Source organism: Cucurbita maxima, unplaced genomic scaffold (genome assembly GCF_002738345.1).
Source record: "Cucurbita maxima cultivar Rimu unplaced genomic scaffold, Cmax_1.0 Cma_Scf00034, whole genome shotgun sequence".
In the NCBI taxonomy this organism is placed as follows: domain Eukaryota; kingdom Viridiplantae; phylum Streptophyta; class Magnoliopsida; order Cucurbitales; family Cucurbitaceae; genus Cucurbita; species Cucurbita maxima.
Genome location: NW_019272050.1, coordinates 626,568 through 644,587, shown reverse-complemented (window position 1 = coordinate 644,587; position 18,020 = coordinate 626,568). Strand labels below are relative to the sequence as shown.

General features: G+C 35.2%; 4 protein-coding genes across 6 annotated transcripts; 1 reads left to right on the top strand and 3 right to left on the bottom strand.

The window, feature by feature from the left end:
- Window positions 1–4,351: 4,351 nt before the first annotated feature.
- Window positions 4,352–5,656, bottom strand: LOC111467456. Its single transcript, XM_023112359.1, has one exon. It carries the CDS (start codon window positions 5,459–5,461, stop codon window positions 4,613–4,615), a length of 849 nt encoding a protein of 282 aa, XP_022968127.1. The 5' UTR covers window positions 5,462–5,656; the 3' UTR covers window positions 4,352–4,612.
- Window positions 5,657–10,180: 4,524 nt separating this feature from the next.
- Window positions 10,181–15,307, bottom strand: LOC111467462 (universal stress protein YxiE). 3 transcript variants are annotated; one of them, XR_002714561.1, is made up of 8 exons: window positions 15,029–15,307; window positions 14,698–14,789; window positions 14,462–14,580; window positions 14,035–14,119; window positions 12,625–12,719; window positions 11,928–12,013; window positions 10,664–10,827; window positions 10,181–10,544 (listed from the first exon to the last, which is right to left on the bottom strand). XR_002714561.1 is itself a non-coding variant. In XM_023112368.1 (5 exons), the coding sequence occupies exons 1-4, from the start codon at window positions 15,255–15,257 to the stop codon at window positions 14,044–14,046; spliced, it is 516 nt and encodes a 171-aa protein (XP_022968136.1). In that variant the 5' UTR covers window positions 15,258–15,307; the 3' UTR covers window positions 12,360–12,719; window positions 14,035–14,043. The 3 variants fall into 3 exon arrangements, 1 of the variants encoding a protein (XP_022968136.1); XR_002714560.1 differs by having other exon boundaries at window positions 10,181–10,827; XM_023112368.1 differs by lacking the exons at window positions 10,181–10,544; window positions 10,664–10,827; window positions 11,928–12,013 and having other exon boundaries at window positions 12,360–12,719.
- LOC111467455 (endonuclease 2) lies at window positions 10,208–12,834 on the top strand. The gene is made up of 9 exons (XM_023112358.1): window positions 10,208–10,411; window positions 10,499–10,673; window positions 10,749–10,856; window positions 11,818–11,873; window positions 11,939–12,022; window positions 12,112–12,204; window positions 12,291–12,358; window positions 12,448–12,521; window positions 12,590–12,834. Exons 1-9 carry the CDS (start codon window positions 10,298–10,300, stop codon window positions 12,682–12,684), a joined length of 867 nt encoding a protein of 288 aa, XP_022968126.1. The 5' UTR covers window positions 10,208–10,297; the 3' UTR covers window positions 12,685–12,834.
- A 629-nt stretch (window positions 15,308–15,936) lies between the features above and the next one.
- Window positions 15,937–16,956, bottom strand: LOC111467362 (acyl-acyl carrier protein thioesterase ATL4, chloroplastic-like). The gene is made up of 4 exons (XM_023112223.1): window positions 16,681–16,956; window positions 16,463–16,572; window positions 16,279–16,374; window positions 15,937–16,143 (listed from the first exon to the last, which is right to left on the bottom strand). Exons 1-4 carry the CDS (start codon window positions 16,841–16,843, stop codon window positions 15,937–15,939), a joined length of 576 nt encoding a protein of 191 aa, XP_022967991.1. The 5' UTR covers window positions 16,844–16,956.
- Window positions 16,957–18,020: the final 1,064 nt, after the last annotated feature.

Genomic DNA, 18,020 nt, shown 5'->3' with positions numbered 1-18,020 from the left:
CGAGCCATTTGAACACTCCTAAAATAGTGGTTCCACAAATGAAGGTGATTACATACGTGACCTATTTGATAATCATTTTCATTTTTTTAAAATGGATGATTTTTTATTTATTTATTTATTATTATTATTATATATATATATATTTTTTTTTGGGTAAGAATTGAATTCAAAGTCAAATTTCAAAAATAAAACTTATGTGTTTTAATGTCATTTAACAACCTTCTTAGTACGACAAAAAATACTAAATAACTATATGGGAAATGATAAACTTTTTAATTAAAATAAAGTATATATATATATATATATAAAATAGGGTTAGTTCCAATGTCTCAACTTGACTATTGTATATAATTACGGAAGGTATGATATCATGAAAGTATTGTGTATCATTTCATTCTTCCAAGATTCTTAACGTGGGACCTCATATATGTTATATGTCACACGAGCATAGATTACCTATCAAATATCTTACGTATAGATGTGTACACTATGGTTTTCGATAGCATGAGCATGAGCTAGCCCCACAGTAAGAACTAAGAATACGTTAATGAGTTTATCTAGTAGATTTATGGGAACATGCACAAATTATAGGTAGAGAAGTACTATGCGTCTAACCCTATTCGAAAATTAAAATAGAGCTCAAGGAACAACCATAAAAAGTAGCTTTCACTGGTCGTGAAACATGTTTCATGTAGCTGTATTTTCCGACCTCAATAGTGTGGTCACTTATTGAGTATTTTTAATAGTTTTTCATTAAGGATTTCTTATTTGTTATCTGGTTGACCCCAAAGCCATAATATCTCAAAACGAGGAGGCCATAGAGAAACTCTTTTTTATTCATTTCTTTCAAACTTCGTGAAGAATCTCATTCGAGATCTCCCTCATTACAAACCAAAAAGTGGGGTTACGCCCTCTGTTGTACACTCCCTTCATTCTACAAACCCTTGTTGTTATTTTAACTATATTCATAGAGGAAGCGAACTTTTGACAAGCCAACCCTTTTTCCAAGACGAAGAACTCGTAGTATCTCTCTAGGTATGGCAAAAGCGAAAGATTTTGTGAGCTCCCACATACATTGGAGAAGAGAACGAAACATTTCTTATAAGAACGTGGAAACCTCTCCCTAGTAGATACGTTTTAAAATTCTAAAGTTGACGACAATACGTAACGGGCAAAACAGTAGACCTCCTAACGTAATTCGAATGAGGGCAGACCTAATCCCTTCGCCCCTTACAAAAAGTGTCCATTTTGAAAGTTCAATAAATTAAATATACATCAATCCCAAACCCTAAGTAACCCGATATTCATCGAAAACAAAAAAAAAAAATATTATTATTACCATAGAAAAAGTAATGAATTACACAAAGGATTGTCAAACCCACCATTAGAAGACCTTAAAATTAAATTAAACACAAAGGTTTCACATGTGACATAAGAATCCCAACTCAAAAAACAATCCACCAATTTGAAATTAAAAAAAAAAAAAAAAACACAACAATTAGATCTTAAAAAAACACCCAATAATACCATAATCAGACATGAATGTCAACGGTCAGAAATCACAGCTTTCTTCAACATTATCCCAACCTTAAAAGCTTCAAACTTTCAGCTCATTTCACAGCCTAATTTCCCTATATAAATCCCCCCNTCTCTCTCCAACAACTTAACCACTTTTTGCCCTTTAATTGCTTCACTTCTCCACAATCAAAATCCCTTCCGCCCCATTCCGCCATGAGCCCACCCAAGCCCCGCCACATCCACGGCCCTCGCCCACCGCCCCTCCTCCTCCACAAACATTCTCGTACCATCCGAAAGCCCTCTCCCCCGCCGCAGCTCCGCCGCCCGGTCATTATCTACACCCATTCCCCCAAGATCATCCACACGCAGCCCAAGGACTTCATGGCGCTCGTCCAACGCCTCACCGGCTGCTCTCCCCCCAACTCCGACAAAGCGCCGTCCGACAACAATGATTCCTCGTCGGTTGTGACGGATGAGGGCAGTAATTGTCCCTTGTTCACTCCTCGTTCTTTGGTTAATTCCTTGTCCCCTTCGTTCATGGAGTTTCTCAAAGGGCTGCCGGAATTTTAATTTAATGTTCATTAATTTGTGAAATGTTTATGAGAATTCAATTCATTCTTTGGGCCATATGGGGTTTTTTTTTTTTTTTTTTTTTTTGCAAGGTGCACTATGTATTAAAAGTACATAAAAATAAAGGAAGGNGGGGGTTTTTTTTTTTTTTTTTTTTTTGGTCAATTGTGTACAGCTTATTATTTTGAAGAATTTGTTGGTTTTTAAAAAATATATATATATATATAAATTTATTGGCTATTTGATGGAGATGGGCTGACTCATTATGATTAATTTATAGTGTTTTTAGGAATAAAGTTTAGAAGTCAACGTTTGTAAATTATATTATAATTTAGACTTCCTCTATGATTAAATAAAATTTAATTTCGTTTTAATGAAATAATATTTAACACCACTAGTTCTTAAAAAAAATTAATTATTTTGGTGATTATCATGATTGTTATAGGTTTGTTAATGACAAAAGGGTTAGAATCGTAATTTTCTTTCTTTTTTTAGTATTATTTAGAGATGAGAATAAAATAACTTAAGAAACTAAAAAAAAAAAAATAGAGATTTTGATATTTTGAGGAGTAATATATAATAATTTAAATTAAATAATAAGAAAAAAATTGTAAAATAAATTTTGAAATGGATATATAAAACATAGTTTATTAATTAAGATATTTAAATTTGATTTAAAAAGTTTCATTAGTTTAGAAAAGCAATAACTCAAAATTTTCTCTAAATAAGATTTAAACTCACGATCAATTAATTAATAGCCGACCACTCTACCATTAGGCTAGAGAAAAATAATAGACCGAAGGTAGTCTACTCTCGTTCTTTGTGTTAGACGAACACGACTCTCCACAATGATATGATATTGTCCACTTTGAGCATAAACTCTCATGGTTTTGCTTCGAGCTTCCCTAAAATGTCTCATACCAATGGAGAAAGTATTTTTTGTTTATAAACTCATAACCATTCTCTAAATTAGCCGATGTGGAACTTTCGTCATCCAACACCTTGGACCAACTTCTGACTAAACAAAGTAATAAAAGAGGCATAAAAGAGCATGCCATCGTAGAACTAAATGTGTGAAAATTGCATCAACTTCATGGAACACGCACTCGTCAAAGTATTACTAAACAATTCACATATCACGTCGAGATGATAACATATGTTTTTCTGTCGGACCACACTCGTCGACCTTCGATCAAGCTGAGTTTGGGTCAAAATGAAAAATCCATAGCCAAAACATTGGTTTAGATTTAGCATTTATTTGACTTTCTTTAAATTCATGGTCCAATATTTTATTTTTTCTAAAATAAATAACCTTCTAGATATATCTAATTTCCACGATCAAAGCTTCCATAGAAGTGATTGAATGTCGGTGTTCGGCGCCGACATGACGCTGTCTGCTTTGCTCATGCTTACGTCATGCATACGTTTCATTAAAATTTATGAATTAATTTAAATACTTAAAAAGTATATAAACTAAAATAAAATAACCGTGGGTTTATCAAGATATAGGCCCAATAAGTTTGGGCTTGCTGAATGGAAGCCCAAGTAGTTATTATCCCATTAATGGGCCTATTAATAGAGGCCCATAATTGTCAACTAATGTAAGAGCTCTGGTCAATTTAGTAATTGTTCATTATAATTAATGTGATAATTTGACCAACAAATTTACTTGAATATCACAAATAAATTTCCTCTTTTATTTATTTATTTTAGGGTTTAGTTTGTTGACTCAATTAGTCCTATTAATTATTAACCACAATATGTTTATATTTTGTTACATTTATAATTATGGTACATAATCCACTAATTTAATCCGTTACGTATCGTCATCAGCCTCACGTGTTTTCTAAGTAGAGGTTTCCACACGTATATAAGGATTGATTTGTCTCATTTCCAACCCATGTGAGATCTCACAATCCACACGAGTCATCGCTGACACATCTTTCCAACTCAGTAGATATCGTTTGCTTTAGCCCATTACGTATCGACGTCAGCCTCACGATTTTAAAACGCGTCTGTTAGGGAGAGATTTCCACACTCTTGTTAGAAATATTTCGTTCCTGTTAAAGAGAGGTTTGTACAGGTTTGTTACAAATATTTTGTTAACATCGGTTGGAGAGAGATCTCTACACTCTTATCAGAAATATTTCGTTTCTCTCTCTCTCACGGACATGGATCTGACAAAAATACAGTCTTATCTAGTTCATTCGTGTGTATTTATTTTATTATATAATTAAATTACATAATTAGACAAATCATGTGCTTCATACCAACCACTTTAGATTCCACTTAATTTTATTCCAACCAACAATATCCAGGTCTACATGTCGGACAACAAACATATTTAAATTTAAATTTATTTTTATTTTAATAAAAATAAAATATTACAATATTTTATTTACAATCTTGTCCTCCCATTTTAAAAATGTGTTGCTGAGTCACATAGAATCCAGCACAGCTGGCATCTAACAAACCCGAGTCACCTTCCGAGTCACACGAACTCACCTTTGACTCGGATTCCTTTTTAACTCATCACCGCGTCGGCGTCGAACCAAGTCTCCGCATCCGCCGCCGTTAAATTCTCCACCGGCGACTTCACGTTTCTAACGTCACCGACCGTTATCCTCCTCGCCTCTTCGTTACTTATATAAACCTTCCGATCTCCGGTAAATTTAACCCCCGAGACATTTCCGGTCATCGACTTCCAGTCGGCGATTAACGCCGGCATTTGCGAACCAACGCGCGTGTCCCAGAGGCTAATGGATGAATTACCGGAAATACACTCGTCGGAGGGACGGTGGTTGAATTGGAAGCTGAGATCATCCCATAACTTCACGACGCTTTTACCTCCGGTGAGTTCCGCCCACGAGAACTGGTTGTTGTTGTTGCCGTCGTCTTGGGTGTCAAAGCTTGACCGGTGACGGAATCTCAGAGTCCGTTTCGTTTCGGAATCGTTTAAGAAATAATCGGAACCCCTGATGAGGAAATCCCGATCTCTCAAATCCCAACTCCGGGAAGACGAATCCACGGGCTCGTCGGCGTCGTCTTCCTCAAATTCCGACCACGACGAAACAGAGCTCGCAGAATCGTCGAGAGAGAAATCGCCATCGGAGTCGGAATCGTCGACAATTTCCTGAAGAAGACGTTTCTGTCGCCGGAAAACGACGAGGAGAAGCTTAATCCGGTTGATTACGCCGCTGACAGTAGCAAGAAGGGCAATAATGACGGCGCTCCATTGCCAGAGATGAAGGGATTGTGAAATCGTTTGAAAGCCAGAACGGGAGGCGAAAATTTGGGGTAGAAGAGACGGATTGTGCAAGGAAGCCATGTCGGAATCGAGGCCACCTAACCTGTTAATTACAGGAACCTCCATAGCCTCCAAAGCTTAGAACTGATTAGAACAGAGTGAAGAACAGGGAGAGATTTAAAGAAAATTGGGGAATCCAAATTGGGAATATTCGGAGGAAGATGAAAGGGGAATGGAAAAGATGCGGCGGCGGAGAGGAGGCGGAAATGGCAGAACGGAGGGATTTTTAAGGACGAAACAGAAGAGGAGGTTAAAATCAACGCTCCTACGCTTTCTATTATTATTATTTTTTTAAAAGAATATTCATAATTTTTTTAAAGTTTCCAATAATGACATTAAATTTTCATAACAATAATTAAAAAAAAAAAACTATTTTCTCTCTCCTAATTTATTTTTTTATTTATTTCCCTATTTTTTTTTTTAAATATCCTCTTAATCTCTTTGAAAATTATATATATATATATATATATATATATATATATATATATATATTTTAAAATTAGATATATTTTAAAGACTTAGAAATGAAGGAATAAAGTATATTTTTATTTAAAGAAAATAATAATAATAGGTTTATTTATTTATTTATTTAAAGGGGGTACGGTTGAAAATGAAGAGATAATTTTGTTAATTGAGGCTAAATTCAAAAATAAAAGAGTGACGTGTAAGAGAGGGATTGGCTACGTGGGAGACTGAGAGAGACCACGTCAGCAACAAAAGCGACACATGGGAAAATATTAATTTTTTTTTTGAGAAATTCATAATTTTGTTAACGGCGAGAAGGAAGATGGGAACGGACGGAATCAAATTCATAATATTCGGTCATCTGGAGAAAATGTGCGGTCAGAAATTGGTGGGGTTCACTAAACTACCACTGGGATTTTGACACGTGGAGATGAATCGTACCTGACTTTTGAAGTTTGTTCTTTGTGGCCGGTACTGTGATCGGAGGAGCACCTCATAAAGTATTGTGATTTTTATTTTAAAAGGTTAAAAATTTAATTAATTTTAGACTAAATTAATAACTCTAAATTTAAAATAAAAATTAACTTTTAAAAATATCCTTAAAATTTTAAACGTTTCATAATTTTTTTTAAAAAAATATTTAAATTTTTAAAAGTATTTCTAATATTCTTAAATATTTTTTTAAAAGTTAAAAAATATCATTATCATCATACATGGATTAAAATGTTAATCCTTAAATTTTTTAATATTAAATTAAAAAAAACGAATGTTCAATTTTATATTATAATTCTAAAAAAATAATTGTTGGTAAATAATATTATAATCTTTTAAAAAAATTAATATTAAAAAAATAATTCAATATATATATATATATATATATATATATATATATATATATATATATATATATATTATAATTTATTGAATAATTTCACATATTTTTTAATAAAAAATTAGTGATGAATTAAGAGAAAATTCATGGTCAATTATTGTTGGTAAATAATCATGAATTTTAACTTTAATTTTAATTTTAAATTTTTAAATGAGGGATATAATATATTGTGATAATTAACAAATAAATCTTAATCTTATATAGCAAGCAATGTAATTTTAAATATTTTATAAATGGTAATACAACAAATTCATTCCAAATTTGCCTTTTCCACTGAATATCTCATTCTGCCATGCATTGGCTCCGATACAATTACGTTACTCGGTAGGGAGACGGTTAACCGCCCTACCAATGAAATGTGTGGGACGTTATGACTTCTAGGTATGATCATGATAAGTCTTAAGAGAAATTCAAGTCCCATTATAATATTTTGTCCGGCTTTACTTATTCATTGGATCTTAGGTGAGGTTCTCCTTCACCAACCGAACTCAACTCATGCATAAACAAGTTTATTCATTGAAACATGTGCGTGCATGCTTACTTACTTGCTACTCTAGTTGACTTGCTTATTAGGCCAAGTCTTCGACTCGACCTTACCTCTATTCTAGGTAGAGGTCAAGGTCTTTCAAATACAACAACGCATCTCGTCTTATCATCTTAGTTTTCTATAACATGACTCACACCTCATGATGCCATTGCAAATTCTAAGATTTCATCAGTCTTCACTGGTTGCTCAGACGCACTTATCGAGAATCGACTCCATGAATCAACTATATCATCGACACATCCTGAACATCCATCCATCTGGGTACTATCGAGCCATGAATCATTGCATGTACATGCTAAGTCATTTTTGGAAATCGTATCGAAGAACTACCCCATATACTAATCTCCGACTCAAGGGTTGAGGTGCAAGATTGACACACTCCTGCAGACAATGTTTTTAAAAAATCATTTCTAAAGGAAGACGTCCAAGACACTCATATTGTAAAACTCATCCACACCATAACACATGCATGTGACATGGGGTTGCCCACTTAGACCATAGTGTCTGGGGGTGGTAGAGAGTTGACATTATGACTGTATACCTAAAAAGAATGATATTTATGACTGTTTCTCCAAAATGCTTCATAGTAATGAAGATAGCGTTTCTCATCTATAAACTCGTGATCTTCCCCTTAATCAGTCAATGCGGGACTACTCTTTCAACAATCCTCCTCTTAAACAAAGTATATCATAGAGCCTCTCCTGAGTCCTATAGAACCCACGAACAACCTCCCCTTAATCGAGACTCGACTCCTTCTCTAGAACCCTCGAACAAAGTACACCATTTATTCAACACTTGAGTCACTTTTAACTACACCTTCAAAACTCATAGCTTCTTTGTTTGACACTTGAGGATTCTATTAATGCACTGTAACCTATTAGTGGAGGACGTTTTTTGAATTCTATATTATATTTCTCGCCCTCGTAATATTTTAATAGTTCACGTGTTGGGTTTATGAAGACCGGGTCTCAATAATACACGTGCAAAGGATGATTTGTGTTTTCCTTATGAATTAAAAACGTGAGAATTGGTTATTCAACCCATTTTACTCGTGCGTTAAAAGATTGGCCATTTTTGTAATTTGGGTTTGAATAATTATTTAAAATATATATAAAGAATGATATCAAATAAGGAAATAAATATATTATGAAATATATGGACCACAATTTACATAGAAATTGAATAAGACTTTTTTTAAAATTTTTAATTTTTAATTTTATTTTTAATGACTCCACAAAATTAAAAGTCAAATTTATCATAGTGTGGTGACGTCATATACAAGATGTTTATACCGACCACTTTTATTTATTTATTTATTTATTTTAAGAATTACACCGGCCACTTTTTGGAATCATATTTTTAATTAAATAAATTAATATAATATGAATATTGATTAATTTTGTTTTTTAATTTTTAAAATTTATGTTTGTTTTTCCATCGTAAACATATATGAATTATTAATTAAATTTTAAAAATTAAATTAAATTTTAAAATTACTTTTTTAATTCTTTTAAAAATTAAATGATAATCTAGCCTACTACTATTAAAGCGAAGTGAAAACAAGTAATCCTTCGTTCCTTTCTCCCTATTAGTATTAGTTAGTCTCATTGTTTGCTGAGCGTCTCTATCTTCTATCCTTATTCTTTTCATTTGAAGAAAGGTAAGACACACCAACCGAGTTGATTTTGACAGTGTTTGTTGAAAGGAGGAGTAGTAAAGTCAAGCTACTAGACGAACCAAAGAAAGAGCTACTTCAGCTTAGCTTATTAATTCAATCCTGAGGAGCAACTACTTACTCGGTAACCTTATACTCAATGACTTTTACTGACAGTTAAGTAAATAAATGAAAAGAAATGATTGAAGAACTCTTGAACCTTAGGATGAGAAGAAGAATCAACCTTCACCCTTTTATTTTACTAATTGAACTGAACGAGACTCGGGTGGAACTATTCTTGATATGGTCCTTTCTTTCCCTGAAAAGACAGTAAACGAAGAAAGACTGAACCTGAACCTAATTTCACTCATGAACCTTTACTAATTTCACTCTTTTACTTACATGGGCGGGATGAGAAGAATCAGGTAAAGTGCTCCTATTTCATTCACTCTTAAGATAATATGCCTTAAATTGAGGTTAGAAAGCATATGTTAGATGTGTACATCGAACCTGACAACCAAACAACCAAGACCTATCCAACTCAACAGCGATAATTAAAATAAAGAAAAAAAAAATAAACAGAGTTTGCTTATTTGAAACGCCCTGTGATCTTCAACCAATTTTATGCTTCAATATAATTATCGAGAGTAAGTGTTACAGCTTGTTTCCAATACTCAGCAGCTTGATTGAACCAAGCCTCCGCAATTTCAAAATCTCCTTGTCAAATGACCTGTTCTCCCCGATCGAAATAGGCAAGTAAAGAACTGTATTTGAGAGGTTCCTACCTCATATGGCACAACAGACAATTCTTTTGGTGTCCCATAATTTAGAACCTTTAGAACCTGACAACCAAACAACCTGGACCTACCCAAGTCAACGGTTTGAGTTGGGTAGAATAAAAATTCCGAGTTAACTTGAACCGAATCAAATCTTATAAAATATTTTAAGATAACTTACATATTCACGAATTTACCACCGTGGTAATCGTTATATGTTTTAAAATTAATTGGATAATTATTATTTTTTTTCTTTTTTGTGATTTTTATTTTAATAAACGAAATTAAGAAATGTATTAAAAATGACATTGAAAACAGCAAAAGGGTAACGGTTCCATAATTTAAAACTTTACCTTAACTACTTCCACAAATGAATAGAGACCCTTTTGGAATGTTAGCTTCAGCGTGACAGAGCACTTGACATATCTCATATGAGCACAACGAAATTGAATGCCTTTCTATACTGTTCATACTTTCTGAGATTTCTTGCATTCATCACTCTATTTAAGCACAGATTCAAACACAAAAATGAATCAAATCACCAGAAGAACAAGAACAGGAGATAAAAATGAAGCCCTGCAGAGCTTTCATGGCAGGTCTTCTAGTGTTCTTGGTGTTCATCTTTCCTGTTAGCTTTGGTTGGGGCCTCGATGGCCATTTTACCATCTGCAAGATCGCTCAGGTTCTTGATCTTCACATTCATTGAAACCAATTCCCCCATGTTTACCTCTTTGATGAAGAATTTGATGTTTGTTTTTGCTTGCGACAGTCGCGGTTGAGCAGAGCAGCAGCTGATGCAGTGCAGCGACTGTTGCCTGAGTATGCAAATGGTGAATTAGCGAACGTTTGTATTTGGGCTGATCGAATCAAGTTTCGATATCGATGGTCATCGGCTCTTCATTATGTTAATACTCCAGAATCCCTTTGCACTTACCAATATGCCAGTTGAGTATCCCCTTTCTGTTGTTCTAATTTCTCTCACCTTTCTGGTTCTGAATTTTTATCGTTTGGGTCGAAAGGGGATTGCAAAGACGAAAATGGAGTGGAAGGTCGGTGCGTTGCAGGGGCCATTAACAACTATACTTCCCAGCTTTTGACCTACAAAACTCGATCTTCTTCGTCTCAATGTAATTTTCAAGAGAATTGAGAAGTTAGTGCCTATAACAACTCAAACTCACTGCTAACAAATATTGTATCTTTGGGTTTTTTTTCTTTCGGAATTCTCTTCAAGGTTTTTAAAACGCGTCTACGAGGGAGAGGTTTCCACACTCTTATAAAGAATACTCTGTCGTCAACTGATGTGGGATCTCACAATCCACTTTCCTTCGAGTCCTAGTGTCCTCGCTGGCACTCGTTCCCCTCCAATCAATACGGGATCTCACAATACACCCCCCCCCCCCCCCCCCCCCNACCCCCCCCCCCCCTCCCCCTTCGGAGCTCAGCATCCTCGCTGGCACTCGTTCGCCACTCCAAGCGATGTGGGATCTAACAATCACAATGTAGAGGTTTCCACACCCTTAAAAAAAATGTTTTGTCCCCAACTGATGTGGGATCTCATAATCCACCCCCCGAAGGGCCCAACGTCCTCGCTGGCCCTCGTCATTCCCCTCTCCAATTGATATAGAATCTCACAATACACCCCCCCCCCTTTGGAGCTCAACGTCCTCATTGACACTCGTTTCTCTCTCCAACCGATGTGGGATCTCACAGTCACAATGTAGAGGTTTCCACACCCTTATAAAAAAAGTTTCGTTCTCTTCCCCAACCCATGCAGGATCTCACAATCCACCTCTCTTTGGAACCCAGCGTCCTCGCTGACACTTGTTCCCCTCTCCAATCGATATAGGATCTCATAATACACCCTCTTCAGGACCCAATGTCCTCACTGCTACTCGTCCCTCTCTTCAATCGATGTGGGGTCTCACAATCACAATCTAGCAGACATGTTTTAAAAACCTTAAGGGGAAGCCTGAAAGAGAAAAACCCAAAAAGGACAATATCTACTAGCAATGGACTTCGGCTGTTATAGTGCTAATGACCAATGATGAATAGATCAATTTGCTAATATGCTAAAACTTCCATCACCAGATAACCTAACTGAAGCACTACTTTTTCTTTCACATTTCATGGGAGACATCCATCAGGTAAGACTTGGAGTTTGCCCACATGTGTAAAATTATTTACTAAGATGAGCTTACATAAAATGCAGCCTCTTCATGTTGGGTTTGCTGAAGACAAGGGAGGAAACACGATTGAAGTTCACTGGTACACCAGGAAGCAAAATCTACACCATGTAAACATAATAACCCAACTTCAACAGTATGTCCTGGCATGTTCAAGTTTGCATCAATGATAAAACACAGTTGCTTATGATTCTTACAGATATGGGATAGCAACATCATCGAGACAGCAGAAGAAAAGTTCTACGACTCGAGTGTGAACGGCCTGATCGATGCAATCCAAATGAATATTACGGTCAAGAAACATAGTCTAAAGCTTGGTTCTAATTGTTTCGTAGCGATTCTAATGTGTTTTTCTACCATTTTGCTGTTTCTGAACAGAAGGAATGGACAGATGAAGTTGAAGAATGGGTAAAGTGTAATTCTAAGACGATAGCATGCACAGATATGTATGTGCCAAAAGAAACAATCTGTTGATCCTTCAATTAAGAGCATAAAGTTCCACTAATTTACCCTAAGTTTCCATTGAAATATGCAGTTATGCATCAGAAAGTATCCGAGCAGCCTGTGACTGGGCATACAAAGGCGTAACCGAAGGGGCTACGCTAGCAGGTATAATCAAAGCTTGTTTGAATTGTTCTTAGAGCAGAAGAGTTTTTTAACTTAAAAAATACGTGCAGCGAAATATTTTTCGACCCGAGTGCCAGTAGTGTACCTGCGGTTGGCACAAGGCGGTGTCAGATTAGCAGCTGTTTTGAATAGCATCTTTGGTTGACAGATTTTCTTCAAGTTTATACTCTAAGGAAAGGCCTGCATGAAATAGTTGAGTTTCAAGTTAGTCCTGAAAAGCTTACCATAACTATGCTTCTGTAATCTTAGCATCATAAGATGAATAAAGTTCTTCCTGGAATATCATTCTCCTTTACTGATTTACTTCTTTTTAGTGTCTTTACCTAGTCCCAGCCACTTTGAGCTTAGCATCTTCCTTGCCAATTATATTTGTCACTCCGTACAAAAAGAGAGAAAACGAGCCATATTGAAAGCACGTTTCCCTTTTTAAGGATAAAATGTGTAACAGCTCAAATCCACCGCTAGCAGATATTGTCTGTTTTGGTCAGTTACGTATCGCCGTCAGCCTCACAGTTTTAAAATGCGTATGCTAGGGAGAGGTTTCCACACCCTTATAAGGAATGTTTCGTTCTCCTCTCCAACCAATGTGGGATCTCACAATCCACCTCCCCTTAAGGGTCAGCGTCCTCGTTGGCATACCGCTCGGTGTCTAGCTCTAATACCATTTGTAACAGCCCAAGCCCACTATTAAAAAAGATTGTCCACTTTGGCCCGTTATCGTCGTCAACCTCACGGTTTTAAAATGCGTCTGCTAGAGAGAGGTTTCCACACCCTTAAAAGGAATGTTTTGTTCTCCTTTACAACTGATGTGGGATCTCACAATCCAGTCCTCTTAAGGGCCAACGTCTTCATTGGCACACCGCCCGATGTCTGGCTCTGATACCATTAGTAACAGCCCAAGCCCACCACTAGCATATATTGTCCGCTTTGACTCATTACGTATTGTCGTCAGCTTCACAGTTTTAAAACGTGTTTACTAAGGACATATTTCCACACCTTTATAAGGAATGCTTCATTCCCCTCTCCAACTGATGTGGGATCTCACAATCCACCCCCTTAGGAGCTAGCATCCTCGCTAGCACACCGCCCGGTGTCTGACTCTGATACCATTTGTAACACTCCAAGCCCACCGTTAGCATATATTGTCCGCTTTGGCCCATTACATATCGTCATCAGCCTCACGGTTTTAAAACACATCTGCTAGGGAGAGGTTTCCACGCCCTTATAAGGAATACTTCGTTCTCCTCTCCAACCGATGTGGGATCTCACAAAATGCAACAAAAATATGACATTTTTTCTGGAACAACAAAGATAGCTCTTCTTTACAACCGTGAATTTGTAAATTACGACGTCAAGTACACAATCGTAATATCTTTTATTACAAGTCCTGCGATTGAAACTCGGTAAAACGAGTTAGTCATGCAAACAATAGTACAAAGCTAACATTTGGAAGATACTCCTAAGCAACAAAATATTAGTGGGAAACGCAGCACACCTCATTTTCCTATGGTTTCTTCACGACAAGGACAGGGCACTTGGCATTTTGAACACAGTAGTTGCTCACACTCCCGATCAGAGCTCTGTATGAGATATATATTAATTTCATCAGCATCCAGAACATAAACCCACAATAGGTAACGATACCGGAAAACAAAAACGATTAGGTAACGAGATTGGAAAGCAAGAACATGTAAATGTATTCATACAAGTCAATAGACACTCTGCAACAAATAAGAAGCAAGAACACGAGCTTGCAAACTCGTCAGTTTGCGTGTGTTCTTGCACCAAATGATAATCGTTCATAACAAAACAACATCAACAAATTCGAGACGCTGAAATCAACGGCATTGTAAAAGCAAATTTAGACAAAAACTCTTCTCCTGAGCACTACTGGTTGTGTAAGAAAGAAAACGAAGAATAACCTCTTAATTCTCCCAATGCCATGATCACCCAAAACAAGCAAATTTATATTGAGCTTTTCAACTGTATCACATATCATCCTTCCAGGTTCCCCAACCTCTGTGATGGATATTGCAGCCACCTGCAGATATTGATAAATAGCAACAACTTTATGTTCCTAATATCATTCAGCATATAATTTATGCCATCAAGAAATACACATTCAACACAATTCTTCTTCAAATATGAACATTCATACCCCTCTTTCAGCACAGATATCTTTTGCTTTCTCTAGGATGCCGCATCTAACTTTCTTATCATTCTCTTGAAGCGTATGAGCCAACTCCGTATCTGTTGTGCACAATCAAGTTCACTCTGAATCAATGCCTTTTTCTTAATCAATCTAGCAGACAGAGACATTTCTTCGAACTAGAAAGAATCCATTAACAAAACGGGAATGGGATTATTTCAATTCATCATTTAGCAGCCAAGGAGTCATCGATATCTATGAATCACTCGCGATTAAACTACGCAAATCATGGCTTAAACTGAAAGTGTTTGAATAAAAGTAAAAATTAGCAATGCTTAACTGGATGCAACAGGGAAATACGATCGCGCGAGGCCGAGAGAGGCACCGGCACCGGAGGTATAACTGGTGGGCGGAGGTAGAGCCGTGAAGACGAAAAGAGGCGAGTCGGCAATGGATTGTTTAAGATTTTCCAGTACCCAGATTAGAGCATAGTAGCTACACTCACTCTCGTCTACGGCCACCATCACCCTCTTCTCCACATCAGGGTTTGATTTCTTTGCTTCAGCCATTTCTGCAAAGGGTGGAAGAGGAAGAACTGTGAAACCCCAGAAAGTGAAGCCTAAGCTCTTGAGTGTCCGCTACTTGAATTGACGGTGGTTCTAGTTCACACCTCAATCAACTCAAGCTCACCATTAATAGATATTATCATAATTTTATTTTTTAAATTATTGTTGGATGTGTATGTCGTTATATGGATTGTTACATAGATGTTATTAGTTGTCATGTCTATTCATCATGAAAATAATTGTTAGGTTGTAGCGTGGGGTGACGAGCAGAGTGGAAAGACGGTCAAAAGACAACTCAAAGTTTTACATTTTAATTTACTATTTAAGACATATTTTTAAATTATTTAAGATAGAGCATATATATATTTTGTAAATTACTTTAGCATGTCGGCATGTATTAAATTTTTGATTGTTTAGTAACGACTCCAATCGACGCATGTGCAGAAAGTCAGGTCGTTACCGTTGGTATCAGAGTCAGACACTGAACGACATGTCAGTGAGGATGCGGCCCCCAAGAAGAAAGATAGTGGATTGTGAGATCTCATATTGGTTGAAGAGGGGAACTAAACATTCTTTGTAAGGGTGTGGAAACCTCTTCTCGATAGTCAGACGTGTTTTAAAACAGTGAAGCTGGCGATGATATGTAAATGACTAAAATGGAAAATATCAACTATCGATGTGGTTAAACATAATATGCTACTCGTCGATTCATAACTTGAGCAAATTTGGCTCCATCTTTGTTATCGTCTTTAATCCCGACCGTTGATCTGTTAGACTGATTATGATCATGAATAAATTGAGCAAATTTGGATAAATATTTTTGTGGGATCTGCATTGGACGATGATTTTTATTAAGCCAAACTCTCGTCACCTGTGCCTCTAAGATTGCCTACACATACAAAAATAAGATCAATTAAAGTAAGAGACGTTTATTTAACATGTCGAGCCCGTTTCAAGTAGACCCCGAAAATGCTAGAGACGTTTAGATAGATATATACTAAACGTGACTAGGAAATGTACTAACCTCCATATTTGGTAGCTTGAAAATTTTGTGCTCGATGTAGATGCGAGCTTTTGAGATGTCCAAAAACCTCATCTTAAGAACAAATCGACCTCCACTCTGTTTGCAATTGAAATGGATTATTTGTAGGAAAACGCTACTCATAACTGAATTATTATTGCTATAAGGATCACCAAGTGGTTCATACTCTAAGTGACGAAAGGAACTTCAAAGACGTCTCTGATAGAGCTAACGACTCCCCGTCACAGGTAATTGCATCAAGACTCACATCTATACTATTTAACCATTCGTGATGAGCTGCTTAATTAAAGTATTAATTTCATTAATGTTGTTTTCATAAAAAAAAAAAGAATAAATATAATAAGTCAATTTAAACATAATTCAACAGATAATTTATATTTTCACCGCAGTAACAATAATCAGAATAAACAGCATTATTGACGACACCGTACTGATCCAACTCACAATCACCAACTTTCATCTCATAGACTATAAACCCAACCATTCGAGAAGGGTTTGGTTGAATAGCAGTGTTAGTACTGAGATCAAATGTTCGTGGGGAGAGCATTTGGGAGTTGCCATAGCCAATGTCGATAGGCGAGAGACGTTGCAAAAAAGAGGCGAAGGGACAAGAGTTTGGGATTAGTGGTAGCTGAAATTTGAATCGTATTTACGAAAACGTGCAACATTTTGATACAATTCACATTCTTTGGAGCGTTAGTGATTAATATATATTAATGGAGACGTTGCCTTTTGCATTTATCACTCTTCATTAACGAGACTGGAGACATTAATCAATTTTTTTGTTCGGGTTAGAGATTCTAATCTTCACACTCACGACTCAGTGGTAAGAATTCGAACGTCCGACCTTTGAAATAGAATTATCTTTCAATTTTGTCTTAACGACTAAATTAATTATTATCGATAAATATAAAATAAAATTAGTGTTATTTTTCGTGGGAGACATTTAATATATTCTTATTATTAATTAAAATCAAAGCTTAAAATAAAAATATTAAAAAATAAATAAAAACATGTGTTCTTTAGCTCTGTATTAAGATATTAATTCAAAGTAATACTAATATTAAATAATCATAAAAGAAATCATTTATTACTAATTAAATCACTACAATACCTATTACCAAATCTCTATCCACGTATTATTGACCAAAAAAATAATTTATTTGGTGAGAAATAATTAAACAAATATTAATATTAAATATAATTATTAAACAAAGAATTAAAAAAAATTAAGCTGATTCATTTATATAATCTGAAAAAAAATAAATAATTTAGAATTTTAAATGATTGAATTTATAAACTTTAGGGATATAAATTGATTAAAAAAAATACATTAAACAAATAATTTATCACAAAAAGTTTGTAATTAAAATTCATTAAGGCTTATTAAAGTAATAAATACTAATTAATTTATATTAATTATGCTATTACATCCCATTATTTTTTCATCCATATAAATAAATTTTTATTTTTAAAATTACCTTTAATTACTTTATCTTTATACTTAACTACTACTAATCATGGATTAAGAACAATTAATTAAATTATTTTTTTAAAATCGGAGACGAATTTAAAATGTTAATTCCAAATAAATCAAATAATAAAAAGCTTGAAAATAATAAATGATATTTTAGAATTTTTATATAATTATGATGCATTAATTAATAAACTTTTCAACAAATAGATGTAAATTAATTTATCATAACAAATCTATAATTTAATGG

Bases quoted from the DNA above. Each gene is read 5' to 3' on its own strand.
- LOC111467362 (XM_023112223.1), bottom strand. From the start codon at position 16,843: ATGCTCTCCCCACGAACATTTGATCTCAGTACTAACACTGCTATTCAA. The intron at 16,375-16,462 runs GTATGAACCACT...AATTGCAAACAG, and splicing joins AGTTCCTTTCGTCACTTAGA to AGTGGAGGTCGATTTGTTCT. The intron at 16,144-16,278 runs GTTAGTACATTT...TTGTATGTGTAG, and splicing joins TCAAGCTACCAAATATGGAG to GCAATCTTAGAGGCACAGGT.
- LOC111467462 (XM_023112368.1), bottom strand. From the start codon at position 15,257: ATGGCTGAAGCAAAGAAATCAAACCCTGATGTGGAGAAGAGGGTGATG. The intron at 14,790-15,028 runs GTTAAGCATTGC...TGTGCACAACAG, and splicing joins GTATTTCCCTGTTGCATCCA to ATACGGAGTTGGCTCATACG. The intron at 14,581-14,697 runs GTATGAATGTTC...CAATATCTGCAG, and splicing joins ATATCTGTGCTGAAAGAGGG to GTGGCTGCAATATCCATCAC.
- LOC111467455 (XM_023112358.1), top strand. From the start codon at position 10,298: ATGAAGCCCTGCAGAGCTTTCATGGCAGGTCTTCTAGTGTTCTTGGTG. The intron at 11,874-11,938 runs GTAAGACTTGGA...CATAAAATGCAG, and splicing joins TCATGGGAGACATCCATCAG to CCTCTTCATGTTGGGTTTGC. The intron at 12,522-12,589 runs GTATAATCAAAG...AAATACGTGCAG, and splicing joins CGAAGGGGCTACGCTAGCAG to CGAAATATTTTTCGACCCGA.
- LOC111467456 (XM_023112359.1), bottom strand. From the start codon at position 5,461: ATGGAGGTTCCTGTAATTAACAGGTTAGGTGGCCTCGATTCCGACATG.